Source organism: Pseudonaja textilis, chromosome 8 (genome assembly GCF_049901715.1).
Source record: "Pseudonaja textilis isolate UNSWEBS1 chromosome 8, rPseTex1.2, whole genome shotgun sequence".
Lineage (NCBI taxonomy): Eukaryota > Metazoa > Chordata > Lepidosauria > Squamata > Elapidae > Pseudonaja > Pseudonaja textilis.
This window is the reverse complement of record NC_141997.1, coordinates 16,102,810-16,115,634: the sequence shown is the minus strand read 5'-3', so window position 1 is coordinate 16,115,634 and position 12,825 is coordinate 16,102,810. Positions and strand designations below refer to the sequence as shown.

The 12,825-nt window shown below is 45.8% G+C and overlaps 1 protein-coding gene across 2 annotated transcripts in view; it reads right to left on the bottom strand.

Moving 5' to 3' along the window:
- DHRSX (dehydrogenase/reductase X-linked) overlaps positions 1–12,825 on the bottom strand; it is a 139,080-nt gene that overhangs the window by 32,846 nt on the left and 93,409 nt on the right. For both annotated transcript variants that reach the window (XM_087938394.1, XM_087938393.1), the window contains exon 6: positions 730–934. In XM_087938394.1, coding sequence (XP_087794520.1) covers positions 730–934 — 205 coding nt within the window. The remainder of the gene's footprint in view (positions 1–729; positions 935–12,825) is intronic.

Sequence of the window (12,825 nt, the reverse complement as noted above, 5' to 3'; positions counted from 1 at the left end):
GTTTTAATTCCCCCTGTTCATCTACCAATTCCTTATATCTAATCATTTTTTAATGTCCCTTGTATTTGGATATAATATAGCTTCCATAGGTGAGATCCAATTTGGTCTTTTCAAATAATGCTTTTTTTTATTTTCTCCCATGTTTGTAAAAGTGAGTCCCTTATCAAATGTCTATGGAAATAGGAGTGGATCTTATTCTTTTTATCCCATAGAAAGGCATGCCACCCAATCTGGAGGTCATGACCTTCTATCGCCAAAATTCTTTTATTTTTTAAGTTTATCCACTCCTTAACCCATAGTAAAATTGCTGCTTGATAATATGTTTCCCATTTTGGGAGTCCAAGGCTGCCTCTGGTTCTACTATCTTATAACGTTTTCAATTTTATTCGTGCTTTTTCCCCCATCCATATAAATTTCATTACCATCCTATCTAATTCCTAAAAAAATTTCTTATCCAATTTTATAGGTATTGTTTGAAAATAGTGTAATAGTTTCTGTAGTATGTTCATTTTTATAGCCGCTATTCGGCCTAATAGTGATAGTTGTAATTTTTCCCAATTGGCCAGATCTTTCTTCATCTGTGAAAGTAATTTCATATAATTATCCTCTTTTATGAAAGAGCATGTTCCTGTTAGCCAAATTCCTAGATATTTAAGTTTTTTTGACACATACTTAACAATATACAAAAAGATCAGAGTGATGTGGAACCATTAAAGGATTTCCAAGTACCTTTAAGAGCCAGGTTGCAATCCACTTGACCATTTTCACTGCCCAACCGACATGCTGATAGAGACCCGTATTCACTACTCCAGGATCTACAACATTAACCGTCACGTGGCTCCCTTCTAACGTCAGGAGATGTTGCAGTTGATAGCTGAATAATACAAGGGCAAGTTTGCTTTGAGCATAAGCTCCATGGGGTGAATACGAGCAACTGCACATGGGGGGAAAAAGAATCATATAAATACAATTTCAGAATGAAGCATGGCACAGTTTTCAGATACTTGCTGGTGATAACTTATGAAAGGGAATTATTAATTATGAAAAGGAAATTATTAAAAAACTGTACACAGTAGGAACTCTATATAATTAGTTATTATCTTGCAGAAACCAATGTAGCGTATACTGAGTGGTTTATGGAAAATGTTTGAGAAAATATAAACCAGAGATGGACAATTTTTGACAGCTAGAGACCTTACTGATGCCTTTTGGGGAGGAGACGGATTGTTAAAGTAGATTGAGCTTTCCTTGGTTTAAAGAAAAAGTCTTTAAAGCCTATTATAAGACAATTTTAATTTTTCTTTTGCATCAAAATAGTAAAAAATTATGCACCATTTTTCACAGTAGTTGTCAAAGGAGACTCTTGAAGCCACAGAGAATGATCACATGAAACTCTATAATCAAAAAGCATCTCATAGAATTGTCTCAAACTAGCATTTTAAAAAGGCATAAGCTTTTGTGAGTTTATGTCTTTTAATAAAATGTGCTAGTATTTAAAGGTACAGCTAGAGTCTTTCTGATTTGTGGCTATTATACTGTATGTCAAATTTTTCCTCCTACAATATAGATTACAACACATGCCAAAAAACTGTTCTTCCTTAGAATATTAGAATCAAAACTTCAGAATACCATAGGATTCCATTTTCTCTGGTCTCCAAAATTCCTTTCTTGCTTAAAACAAAGGGAGAGAAAATGGAATCCTATGGTATTCTGAAGTTTTGATTCTAATATTCTAAAGAAAAACATTTTTTTGGCATGTGTTGTAATCTATATTGTAGAAGGAAAAATGCTATAGGATTCACAAGCCAGATCTGTAGTAATTATCTATTGTACATTAAATAGTTATGTGTGCTTTGAACGGGAGCCAATTTGGTATAATGATTAAAGAAATGAGACTAGAAACCAGGAGAATAGGTACAAAGCAAGCTGAGTGATGTTGGTCCAGTCACTCCCAAACCTAGGAGGAAGGCTATGGCAAGCCACTATAGAAATTATTTGTCAAGAAAACAGCAGGAACTTATCTAAGCAATTGCTAGCAGTTAATGCTAACTTGAAGGCATACACTTTGATGTACATTTAAAACACAGAGCTTTAAATGCCCTAGAAATCAAAGTAAACATAAATATAGGATAAAAACAATTTTCCATAGTAACATAATTTACCTTAAAGAATATTGACAATGGCTGTGTAATGCAGAAATGAAAAGACCTATTTTTTTACCTATTCATTTCAAATTACTTTCCTAGAAATGTATAGAATAGATCCTGTTTAAAAGACTATTAAACAAGCCAGTGTCAAAAACTGAAAGTTTCAATAGGACTCTGAAGATCTTCAGTCTTCATCCACAACAAACAAATGTTAATGTGAAACTTAATTCAGTGCAGTTTTTATTGTGCAGGCGCATGATTGCTAGTTAGGGGTCATCAATTAGTACATATTAGCTTTGCCTTTTTGCATGCAGATTTAATACATGGTTTTTATAACTGCTACATACACACTGTGGTCAGATACACAAATGTCCACACTGAATGCTTCTGATTATGATGTCACTGAAGTGTTATAATGTTAAGAATTTCTTGAACATTAATACTGAATACAATTGGAAAATGTTAGTATAAGCTTTATGGTTAGAAAGGCATTCAAAAGATCAGAATCAGAGATTAAAAAAAATTAAAAGTCTGGTATTTAGATTTAATAAACTGTTGCCTTTACTACTGTGCTTATTTAATATGAAAATGAGTATTTCACATAATTATCTGGATATGCTGGTCCTTATCCTTTTACTATTAACAACAGAAGCCTAGCAGTCACGACAGACAGACAGATTTATGTATACATAAATGTTGTGGCATTATTGTTGTTGGTGTTATTATTTTATTTAAGGCAAACCTGGGCATTTTATGGCACCTAGGTCACATCTGGTACTTGACTGTCCCTATCTGGACCATGTAAGGTCAATTGAAAGTTAGAAAATGGGCGTTGGTCTTACCTGACACACCATTTCTAGTCGAGCTGCGAGGATCATCCAGAGAGTGGGAGGTGCTCCAGTCTGCGTCTGTGTAGGCTGAGCTTAATTACTGAGGAACGCTCCGCCCTCTGTCACGTGGTCCCTTGTAGCGTTCCCCAGTTTATGCGAAGTCGAGAGAGGAGGAAAGTCGTCTAACTCTCATCTAATTAGACTTAAGGTATCATTGCCTGAAACAAGGTTCCCCCAGACGGAAAAAAATTAAAAAGGGTGGGGCTGGATGATCCTCACAGCTCGATTAGAAATGGCGTGTCAGGTAAGACCAACGCCCATTCTCCCTCGAGCTGCTTGGATCATCCAGAGAGTGGGACATACCAAAGCTTGGCTGTCCTACGGGAGGGAATCTGTCTGGGGTGGAAGCTCCCCTGGGTCCTCGATGACCCGCTGGAGGACTCGTCTACCAAACGAGGCCTCCGCTGATGCAAGGATGTCAATCTTATAGTGCCTAATGAAAGGGGAGGGGGAAGCCCAGGTGGCGGCCCGACAAATGTCTGAGATTGGAGCCTGGGTAGCCCAGGCCGCAGAGGTGGCTGCACTTCTGGTGGAATGCGCCGTAACCCCGCTGGGAACTGGCAAGGCCTGAGACGAATAAGCCTTGGCGATGGTGGCTCTGATCCATCGCCCGTTGGTGGAAGGGGACACCTTGTGGCCTAAGGACTTGGGCTGGAAGGAGAGAAATAAGGACTCGGACCTTCTAAAGGGTTGCGTGCGGTTAATGTATATGCGGAGGGCCCGCCTCACATCTAGGGTGTGCCATCGTTTCTCCCTTTCCCGCGAAGGATTGGGGCAAAAGTTCGGGTCGGGGCGTAGGACCACCCGATCGGAATGGAAGATACAAAGGTCCTTTCTCACCGAAAGGGCAGCAATCTCCGAAATTCGGCGAGCCGAGGTAATTGCCACCAGGAATACTACCTTAAAGATCAAAGTTTGGAGAGAGGATTCTCTAATAGGCTCGAAAGGAGGTTTGGTTAGGGCCACCAGGACCTTGTTAAGGTCCCAAGTGGGGTACCGGTGCACGACAGGGGGACGGAGGTTAGTAGCCCCCCTTAGGAAGGCCCTGATATGGGGATGGTGAGAGAGGGGACCCAGATTGTCGCCAGAGACGACGGTCAAGAGGGCCGCTACCTGGCGTCTCAGGGTATTAGGTGAGAGACCTTTTTTGAGCCCATCCTGGAGAAAATTCAAAATCTGGGCCACCGAAGGCGAGAGCGGGTTGACCATGGAGGCATGGCACCACCTGCAGAAGCTGACCCAGGTAGCATCGTATATCCGATTGGTTGAAGGCCGTCTGGCGGCCAGGATCGTGTTAATGACCTGGTCAGATAAATTCTCCTTCCTCAACTTTTCCCGCTCAACCTCCACACAGTTAGTTGGAGCCATTGGGGCTCCGAATGTTGAATGGGCCCCTGAGACAGGGAGATCCTGTCCGGAGGGATTCTCCACAGGGGAGACACCGAAAGGTTGCGGAGGTCCGCAAACCACGGCCGCCTGGGCCAATAGGGGGCCACTAAAATCAGATCTGCCTTCTCCTGGATCAGTTTCTGAATGACTCTGGGAAGTAAAGCTAACGGGGGGAAGGCGTACAGGAGTCCCGGGGACCACGGACAGCGAAGTGCGTCGTGATTCTCGGCCCCGGGGGAAGGGAATCTGGAGAAGAACCGAGGGAGCTAGGTGTTGCGGGGGGATGCAAAGAGATCCACTGACGGGAGACCGAAGATCATGGTCGCCTCCCTGAAAAGGGATGGGTGAATGCGCCACTCGGACTGGTCCACGGTGGCCCTGCTTAACCAGTCCGCTCGGGTGTTTGAGGCCCCCGAAATGTGTTCTGCTTTGATTGAGAGGAGGTGACGCTCTGCCCAACGGCAGAGTCTTTTGGCCTCTCTCATCAACTGGATAGACTGGGTCCTGCCTTGCCTGTTGACATGGGCCTTGGCGGTAACGTTGTCCATGAGAATAAGGATGTGCCGCCCGTGTACCTGAAGCAGGAAATGGCGCAGGGCCAGGTGGATGGCGTGGAGCTCCAGCCAGTTTATGCTGCAGGCCCGCTCTGCTTGGGACCATTTGCCCTGCGTTGTAAGGGACTGGATGTGAGCGCCCCAGCCGCTCAGGCTGGCGTCTGTGGTGATGATGAGACGCTGGGGATCTTTGAAGAGATGACACCTGTTGATGCCAGGGTTGGTCCACCAGAGGAGAGATGAGAGGACCTTTGGAGGTACCTTGATTGAGGATTTTGAGTTGCTTCTGCCGGACCTTTGAAACGGGAGCAGGAGCCACTGCAGGGACCTAGTATGAAGACGGGCCCAAGGAATAATAGAAATGCATGAAACCATTTTTCCCAGTAATTTAGACAATTCTAATAGAGAAGCCCTCTTTGATCGTCGAATAACCTGGAATTGAATTTCGAATACTCTGGAGCCTTTCTGGGGAAAGGAACACTTTTTCCTGCACCGTGTCAATGATGGCCCCCAAGTGGGCAATTCGGGTAGAAGGGACCAGTTGGCTCTTTTTTTGGTTGACCAGGAAACCATGGGCCTGGAGAGCAGAGAGGGTAGTCTTGGTGTCCAGTTCTGCTTGGGATTGGGAATGGGACAGGATGAGGATATCATCCAGATAGCAGTGGAGCCGGACCGGGTAGTCCCTTAAGCGAGCTGCCAGGGCCGCGAGGATCTTAGTGAAAACTCTGGGAGCGGAAGCTAGCCCAAAGGGAAGGGCCACATACTGGAAATGATGGTGATTGTAACAGAATCTAAGGAATTTGGAGTGGGAAGGCCGAATTGGGATGTGGAGGTATGCCTCAGAGAGGTCTATAGAAGATAGCCAATCTCCTTGCCTGGTGCCCTGCAAAATGGATTGAAGGGTGTGCATTTTGAATTTGCGGAGGGATAGGAAACGGTTGAGTCGTTTGAGGTCCAGGATAGCCCTCCATCCCCCCGAGGACTTGGGAACTACGAAGAGGTGGGAATAGAAACCCTGGCCTCGCTGAGAGGGAGGAACTGGCTGGATGGCCTGGATTGAGAGTAAGTGGTGGATGGCAGAATCCATTAATTTGTGTTTGGAGGGGTCCCTAGAGGGAGGAGATGACATGAAGAACTCAGGAGGTTGAGAGTTGAACTCCAGAGCAAGTCCAAACCTAATGGAGTCCCTGACCCATTTGTCGGAAGTGGTAGAATCCCACAGGTCGGCGAAATGTCTCAGCCGACTACCAATGGGGGGAAAGAGACAGGATCTATTTGGAGCGCCGGAAGGGTCTCCCCCCCGGAACCTCTGAAGGGACGCTTAAATCCTCCGCCCCTCCTATTTCGATCGCTTGAGTCGGAACGATCTTGGGGATATGATGCTCTATACGAGGGAGGTCTCGGGTACCTGGGGGGGAAGGGGGACTGGTAGAAGGACCGGGAGGACCCTCTTCGAAAGGGCTGAGGAGTTCGGGAGTCAGGCCTCCGAAAAAGAGGAGGGAGGAATTTCTTCTTTCCCCTAGTCTCGGCCAAGAGGGGGTTCAGGGCCGGCCCAAAAAGCTTCTCCCCCTTAATGGGGGCGGAGGCCAGCTTGACCTTGTTCTTCACGTCCGCCCACCATGGTTTGAGCCAGAGCAGGCGGCGGGCAGTGACCTGAGACGCTAACACCCGGGAGGCGAATTTAACCGAATGGTACATGGCGTCAGCTGAGAACTCTGCCGCCGCTGTGATTTTGGCTATGTCCTGAAGCGCCCGTATATTGGATGGAGGGATGTGTGACTTCAGTTGACGGAGCCACCGGATAGAGGAACTGGTAAAGAAGGAGGCTGCGGTGGCCGATCTAATTGCCCAGGCGTCGGCTAGATGAGCCCGACGCAAGGCCAATTCAGACCTCCTATCCTCGGGTTTGAGGGCCTCCAGGGGGTCACTCGGGGAGGAGGAAGAGGCGAGACCAATAATGGGCTTGTCCACCTCCGGGGTATTGAGGAGGGAGCAGAAACTCGGTTCGAGGTTAAACAATCTCTTATCCTGTGTGGATGGGGCCGGAGGAGCCCCCGTAAAGCCCAGTTGGTTAGAAACCAGATCGTGGAAAATGGGAGGGGCAGGAATCACATCCTCGGCCACCACGGGCTGCTTGAACATTGCGTCCTCCGGTTCCTCCCCAGAGGAGAGGGGGGCAGGGGGGAGTTGAGTGGCCAGGCCCGAGGTGTTCTTGGCCTTGAACAAGATGGACTTGAACATGTGGGGCTTGAATAACCCCACAAAGGAAGGCTGATCGGGGGTAAGGCCCTCGTCCTCCGACAACTCTGCTTCCATCGGGTCTAAATCCAAAAAGGGTTCCCCATGGAAGGTGGATCCCCATTCAGGGTCCTCCTCCTCCTCCCTGTATTGGTCTAAAATTTCCATTCCCTCCTCCGGTTCCCTTTCTGGAAGAGGGCTGGCCCCCTGGGAGGGTACCTGACCAGGAGCGGGGTCCAGGGTGGGCATGGACCTAGTTGGCACCGGCTCTTGTGCGGGAGCCGTCTGAGAAAGGCTTGGTCTGGCCATCTGCTGCATGCCTTGAGCTATCCCCTGTCGAATAGCCTGCTCCATCCAAGTTCTCATGTACTCAGGCATCTCGATCGTGGGCGGGTCCTCCTGTCTTAGGCCAGCGGCCATGGGAGTGAAGGTTGCTTCAGGCATCCGGCTGGTAGCTGGTCCAGGGGCGTGAGACTCCTGGGATGAGCTGTGCCTGGATAGAGGGGAACAAACTGGAGGGGGGGGTACCTGGAAGTAGAAGGGGCGGCTGGGGGTGTTGGTTGAGTCACCCTAGAGCGCCTATCGAACTCCCTCTCTAGTGCCTTAAGGCGTCCCTTTGAGAGGCCTTAGAAGACTCCTGGGAGGTTTCCTTAGCCTGTCTGCGCACATGATGGGACTTAGATTTTGCCTTCAAAGAATGGCGGGAGTTAGGGTTATCATCTGCCATGGTGAAACAACAGAAGTATCAATATGAATATATATAGAAATATATATATGTATACAGGTGGTTGGCACGCCTAGGATACGACCTGGGTAAGGCCGGGTATCCAGAAACTGGCCCGCGCCCCCTTTTGGAATTTGCAATGAATAATCTGAAAAATATGACCAAAAAAGGAAAAAAAATTTAAACTGCCACAGATATAGAAAAATTTTAATGTACAAATATATCCCACCGGGATAAGGATCTAGGAAAAACACACTGCAGGGGCAGTGATGGGAGGCTACGTCTCTCTAAGCAAATCTGAGAGAGAATAAATGCCAATTGGATGAGATTGGATCATCAATGTAAAGAAATATGAAGATATTCTGTATTAGGGGGACTGAATAACAACCTGGCAGTTGGTAAAAGGAAGAAGAAGAAGCCAATCAGCCAAATCAACGCCAGCAATACAAGGCCTCAGGCAGCTTGCCCCCCCTCAGGGAGGGAGTGGCTGCTTTTCTACTTCCCCGCCCTGAGATCTGCTGCGGGAGCCAACACTTACACCAACAAGTAATAAAATAAAGTACAGTTTTTTCCCTTTTGAGGGGAGAGGGAGATAGAGAGATCAGCCCTACTAGGCCTGGGAGCCTAAGGCTAGGGCCACCAGATCGTCACAGCAATAGGAGGCCTGCAAAAAGGGCGCCCGGCCACGGGGCGGTGCCCAAAATGGCGGCCGCCTGGAAATCAAAAGCAAAAAAGGAAGCGGGCGGCTCAGGGCGGGTGCGTCCTGCAAGCCACGAGGGCGAGGACGCTGAAATCACCTCTGTCTGGGCGATTGGCGTTAGTGGGGGGAAAACCAGAATAAAAGGCTCCAGACCTCTAGAGGCACAAGGACGGCAAGGCAGGAACGGAAAGAAAATAAACGGCAGAGGGGGGGTGGTTAGTGCTAAGCGCTGCTAAGCCGCCCGCTCAGCCCCCTGGGGGCGAAAACGCACACCCCTAAGTCTCAAGAAACCCACAGATGCGCAGAGGCTAAGGAAATAATAAACTGAAATCAAACCTGTAATTAAAATATTATCCTGCTTGAATCAGCCAAAGAGTGGGAAGCACAATCAAAACACACAGCCTAACTCTGCGAAGGCTGAGCATAAAACTGGGGAACACTACAAGGGACCATGTGACAGAGGGCGGAGCGTTCCTCAGTAATTAAGCTCAGCCTACACAGACGCAGACTGGAGCACCTCCCACTCTCTGGATGATCCTCGCAGCTCGAGGGAGAATAAAATGTAAATAAATGCACTTCAGGGACGGAAGAGGAAGCTGGGTGTGCTCTTTTAATTGGCTGGTGAGAGAAAGAGCTCTTTTCCACCTATGGCAGAAGAGAAGCAACATAACTCAGGTGAGGCGAAGCTCTGCATTCCCTCCTTCCCTCTATGCTCCCTCCCCCAACACATATGCGCTGGCAGAATAATTAAGTTCAGCCTATTGGTTCCACAACAGTCCCACTTATTCATGTAGCTCCTTGGGGAAAATTAACTGCCCACCCCAGTGCAAATTTTTTAACAACCGGTTCTCTGCTTAGTGGCTGGGTGGACATGGCCAACTCGACGTCACTTACCACACAAGGCTCTGCCTCCCAGCCTCAACAAGATACAATATATATTTATTACAGTGGTAGTATTCTACCTGTTCAGCCCAGTTCAAGTGAACTGGGAGTAAAAAATGCTACCATTCGGCTGAACTGGTATTTCTCTTTTTTCTCCTCCCAATGATCAGCTGTTCCGACAATCAACTGTGCCAAGATCCCTCTCGCTGTCTTACTGCTTTGCCCAGGAGGCTTCCCTAGGCCCAGAAGGCCAAAAAAGGCCCCCCATCACACTTCGTTTTTTGACTCCTGGGCCTCAATGAAGCCTCCTGGGAGCAAAAATGGCTCACAGGAAGCTTCCCTGAGACCCAGGAGACAAAAGAAATGGAGCATGGGGGGGGTGCAAAAAAAAAAAAAAAAGCCACACACACCCAGTCAGATGGTCACTCCCACCTAGCCACACCCACAGAACCAATAGTAAAAATATTTGCATTCCACCCCTGATTTACTACTACTGAACATCATTTAACGGTGGCAAGGAAGATCACAAAATGGAGCAAAACTCACTTAAATCTTGCTTAGCAATGGAAATTTTGACTCAGTTGTGCCCATAAATCGAGGTCTATCTCTAATGAGATAGAGATAAATGAGATAGGGATAAAGAGCCTACTTTGGTCACCCCTTTGGGGTGACTTTCAAGAAACACTTCAAGATGAAAGATTTCGGGTGCAGGTGGTGGTGGTGGTGGTGTCACCGAAGCTTGTGTCAGTTCGTTGAGGCAGCCGAGCTTGGCCAAGGGCTGCCAGAGGGAGGTGGGAAATCTGATTGAGGGAGCACACCTGGTGAGAAGGTCCTTCGGTAGCTTCTCACGCGAGGAGACGGATGCTACCCAGCTGCCTTGGGAGTGAGGGGGAATAAACAGGCCACCCCGCAGGCCAAATGTTCACTCGCTCATTTGCTTTGCTGTCCTGCCTCTGCTCTTGCAAGCTGCCTTTTCTCTTCCCAGCTCCCCTCATACCAGAAGCACTTTCCTCTCTGCTAGCAGCCACCCCCTTCTCCCTCTCGCTCCTCGTTGCTGGGTGATCCTGTGTGAAGAAGAGCTCCATAGGTCACAATTTTTAAAAAGGACTTTTAATGCAGCAACCAAGATTAATCGCAAGGCAAAAAAAAAAAAACAGCTTCCCCTCCCCACCTGGTGCATCTGTTTCGTCTCACTAAATTGGGCTTAGAGCCTGAGGGAGGATGAGAAATTTAATTAGCGGGGGTGGGGGGAGTAGGACAGAAAGACAGCAGAGCGAAGTCCATGAAGTATACTCAAGTTTCTTAGCTTGGACCAGCAAAAGGCGGCAGGGAATACAAAGGCCAACTGGAGAGATGGCATAGCGCTCTGCCAATCAAGCTTTAAGGAAAAGGCAAGGGGCACAACCTGCTTTCTAAAACAAAAGCTCCTGCTAAGCTCCTGTTCAGTCCATGCGTCCAGCTCCTGCCTTTCTAAACCTCCCGTACCACTGCCCCTCTTGTTTCCACCACAGACTTGCCAGGTCAGCTTGCTTACTTCCGTCCCGTTTCCCCTCCTTCAGAGGCCCCTTACTCACGTTCCCCACTTCTTCTCCAATAACTACCTCTTTCTTAGTCTGAGTCTTAGTCCAAACACACACAGAGCAAACACGCACATATCTCACGGTGCCGGAGGGACCACTCCGACTAAGAGACAACCCAAATGGATGAGAGGGACTATTTTAGTATATCTTTGTGTAGTTTTACAATTACTTTAGCAGCAGGAGGCACTGAATCACTTGTTTTCTACCTATTGGGACATATAGTATGTCAGGCAAAGCAAGAAACATAAAAGCATTGATATACACAGAATATATGTATTTTAAAGAAAATATAAAAGTAATCAGTTATAAACATGGACTATAGTTAGAAAACTATCCTTTGCTGGACAAATTCTAGGTGAATTATTTTAAAGTCTGTGTAGAGCCATAAATATAACCTTGTGGACTATGAAAGACAAATAGAAGGAATGTTGCACTAGAACTGTACAGCCAGCATATAATGAGAATAGTTTTACTGGAATTATGTGGGAACCAATGACCTTAATTTTTAAATCTGTGGATTGCCATCTCTGACAGCAAAACAAACAAAACTATATTAAAAATTATATACTTCTTAGAATGAGGTTACAATCTTACATAGAAGAAAGAATGAAGAATGATAGCATTAAGAAAGATGAGTTTGTATCAGTGTATAAGGTATTTTGCACCAGTGCAATATATATTATCTTAGAATGGAACAACTGTTTTATTTTGTCTGGTTCAATATCTTGTACTTTAGGCCTTTTTTCATATTCCACTGAACAGGAGATGCAGACTACTATATGAAAAAAGAATGTAACATATAATAGCAATCTAAATTAGGCTTCAATTACTATTTCTTTGTGCTATGTTCTTTCATTCATTTATCTACTTCTACTTAATATTGCTCATTATTAAGAAGAAACGAATGCACATTGATTGACACAAGTTGGAATAATACATCAAGAACTACCATGTCAGTTCTAACTTTCTGAAGGCTTTTTACCTATTAAGACTTTTGTTTGAGCTTTTTCTTTAGAGATACGTAATTAGGTAGAGCTTCCAATTAGAGAGCTATAATTAAATTACTGCTGCCAGGAGTCAGGATTTTCAGGCTCATAAAAATTGGTATATATTTTTATATCAAGCCTCTAAACGTCTGAGTTGCTATTTGGAGACTAAGGTCACAATTATTTCTAGGCCCATAATGAGTTTTCAGAGCACTCTTTTCTGCCTATGGAAGACTGATGACTTACTTAAATATAAAGCTGGAACAATTGAAAATTTAGTACATGTTTTTTAGGTAAGCAAAGAACGAGTGACTGTCTATATTATTATCATTTTATCACTGCACAAAGTATGCAGCAATGGTAAAAGAAAGTTTTGAGAGTGTTTCCAATTCATCTGGTAGAAATAAACCTGCATTTACTTTCCTAGAGATATCTGTCAGGGGAGTAACTTATGGCAGTGGTCAACCACCTATGCAATTTATGAAATTCTATTTTTGTGGCAAGAAAACTTTCTATAAATGTACTTGCACACTAGACTACTCACACTGAACCTGGAGCCATTTTGGAATAGAGTAGCATAATACCAGGACTAAATCAATTGCTGACAATAGGAGTGAAATTCATTTGTCATTTTCGGCACACAATTCATACCTTACTATTTAAATCTATAGCTTTGAAGTGACACATTTTTGAAAATTAGTAATTCAAAATGAAGAATATCTGATATCTTATTTT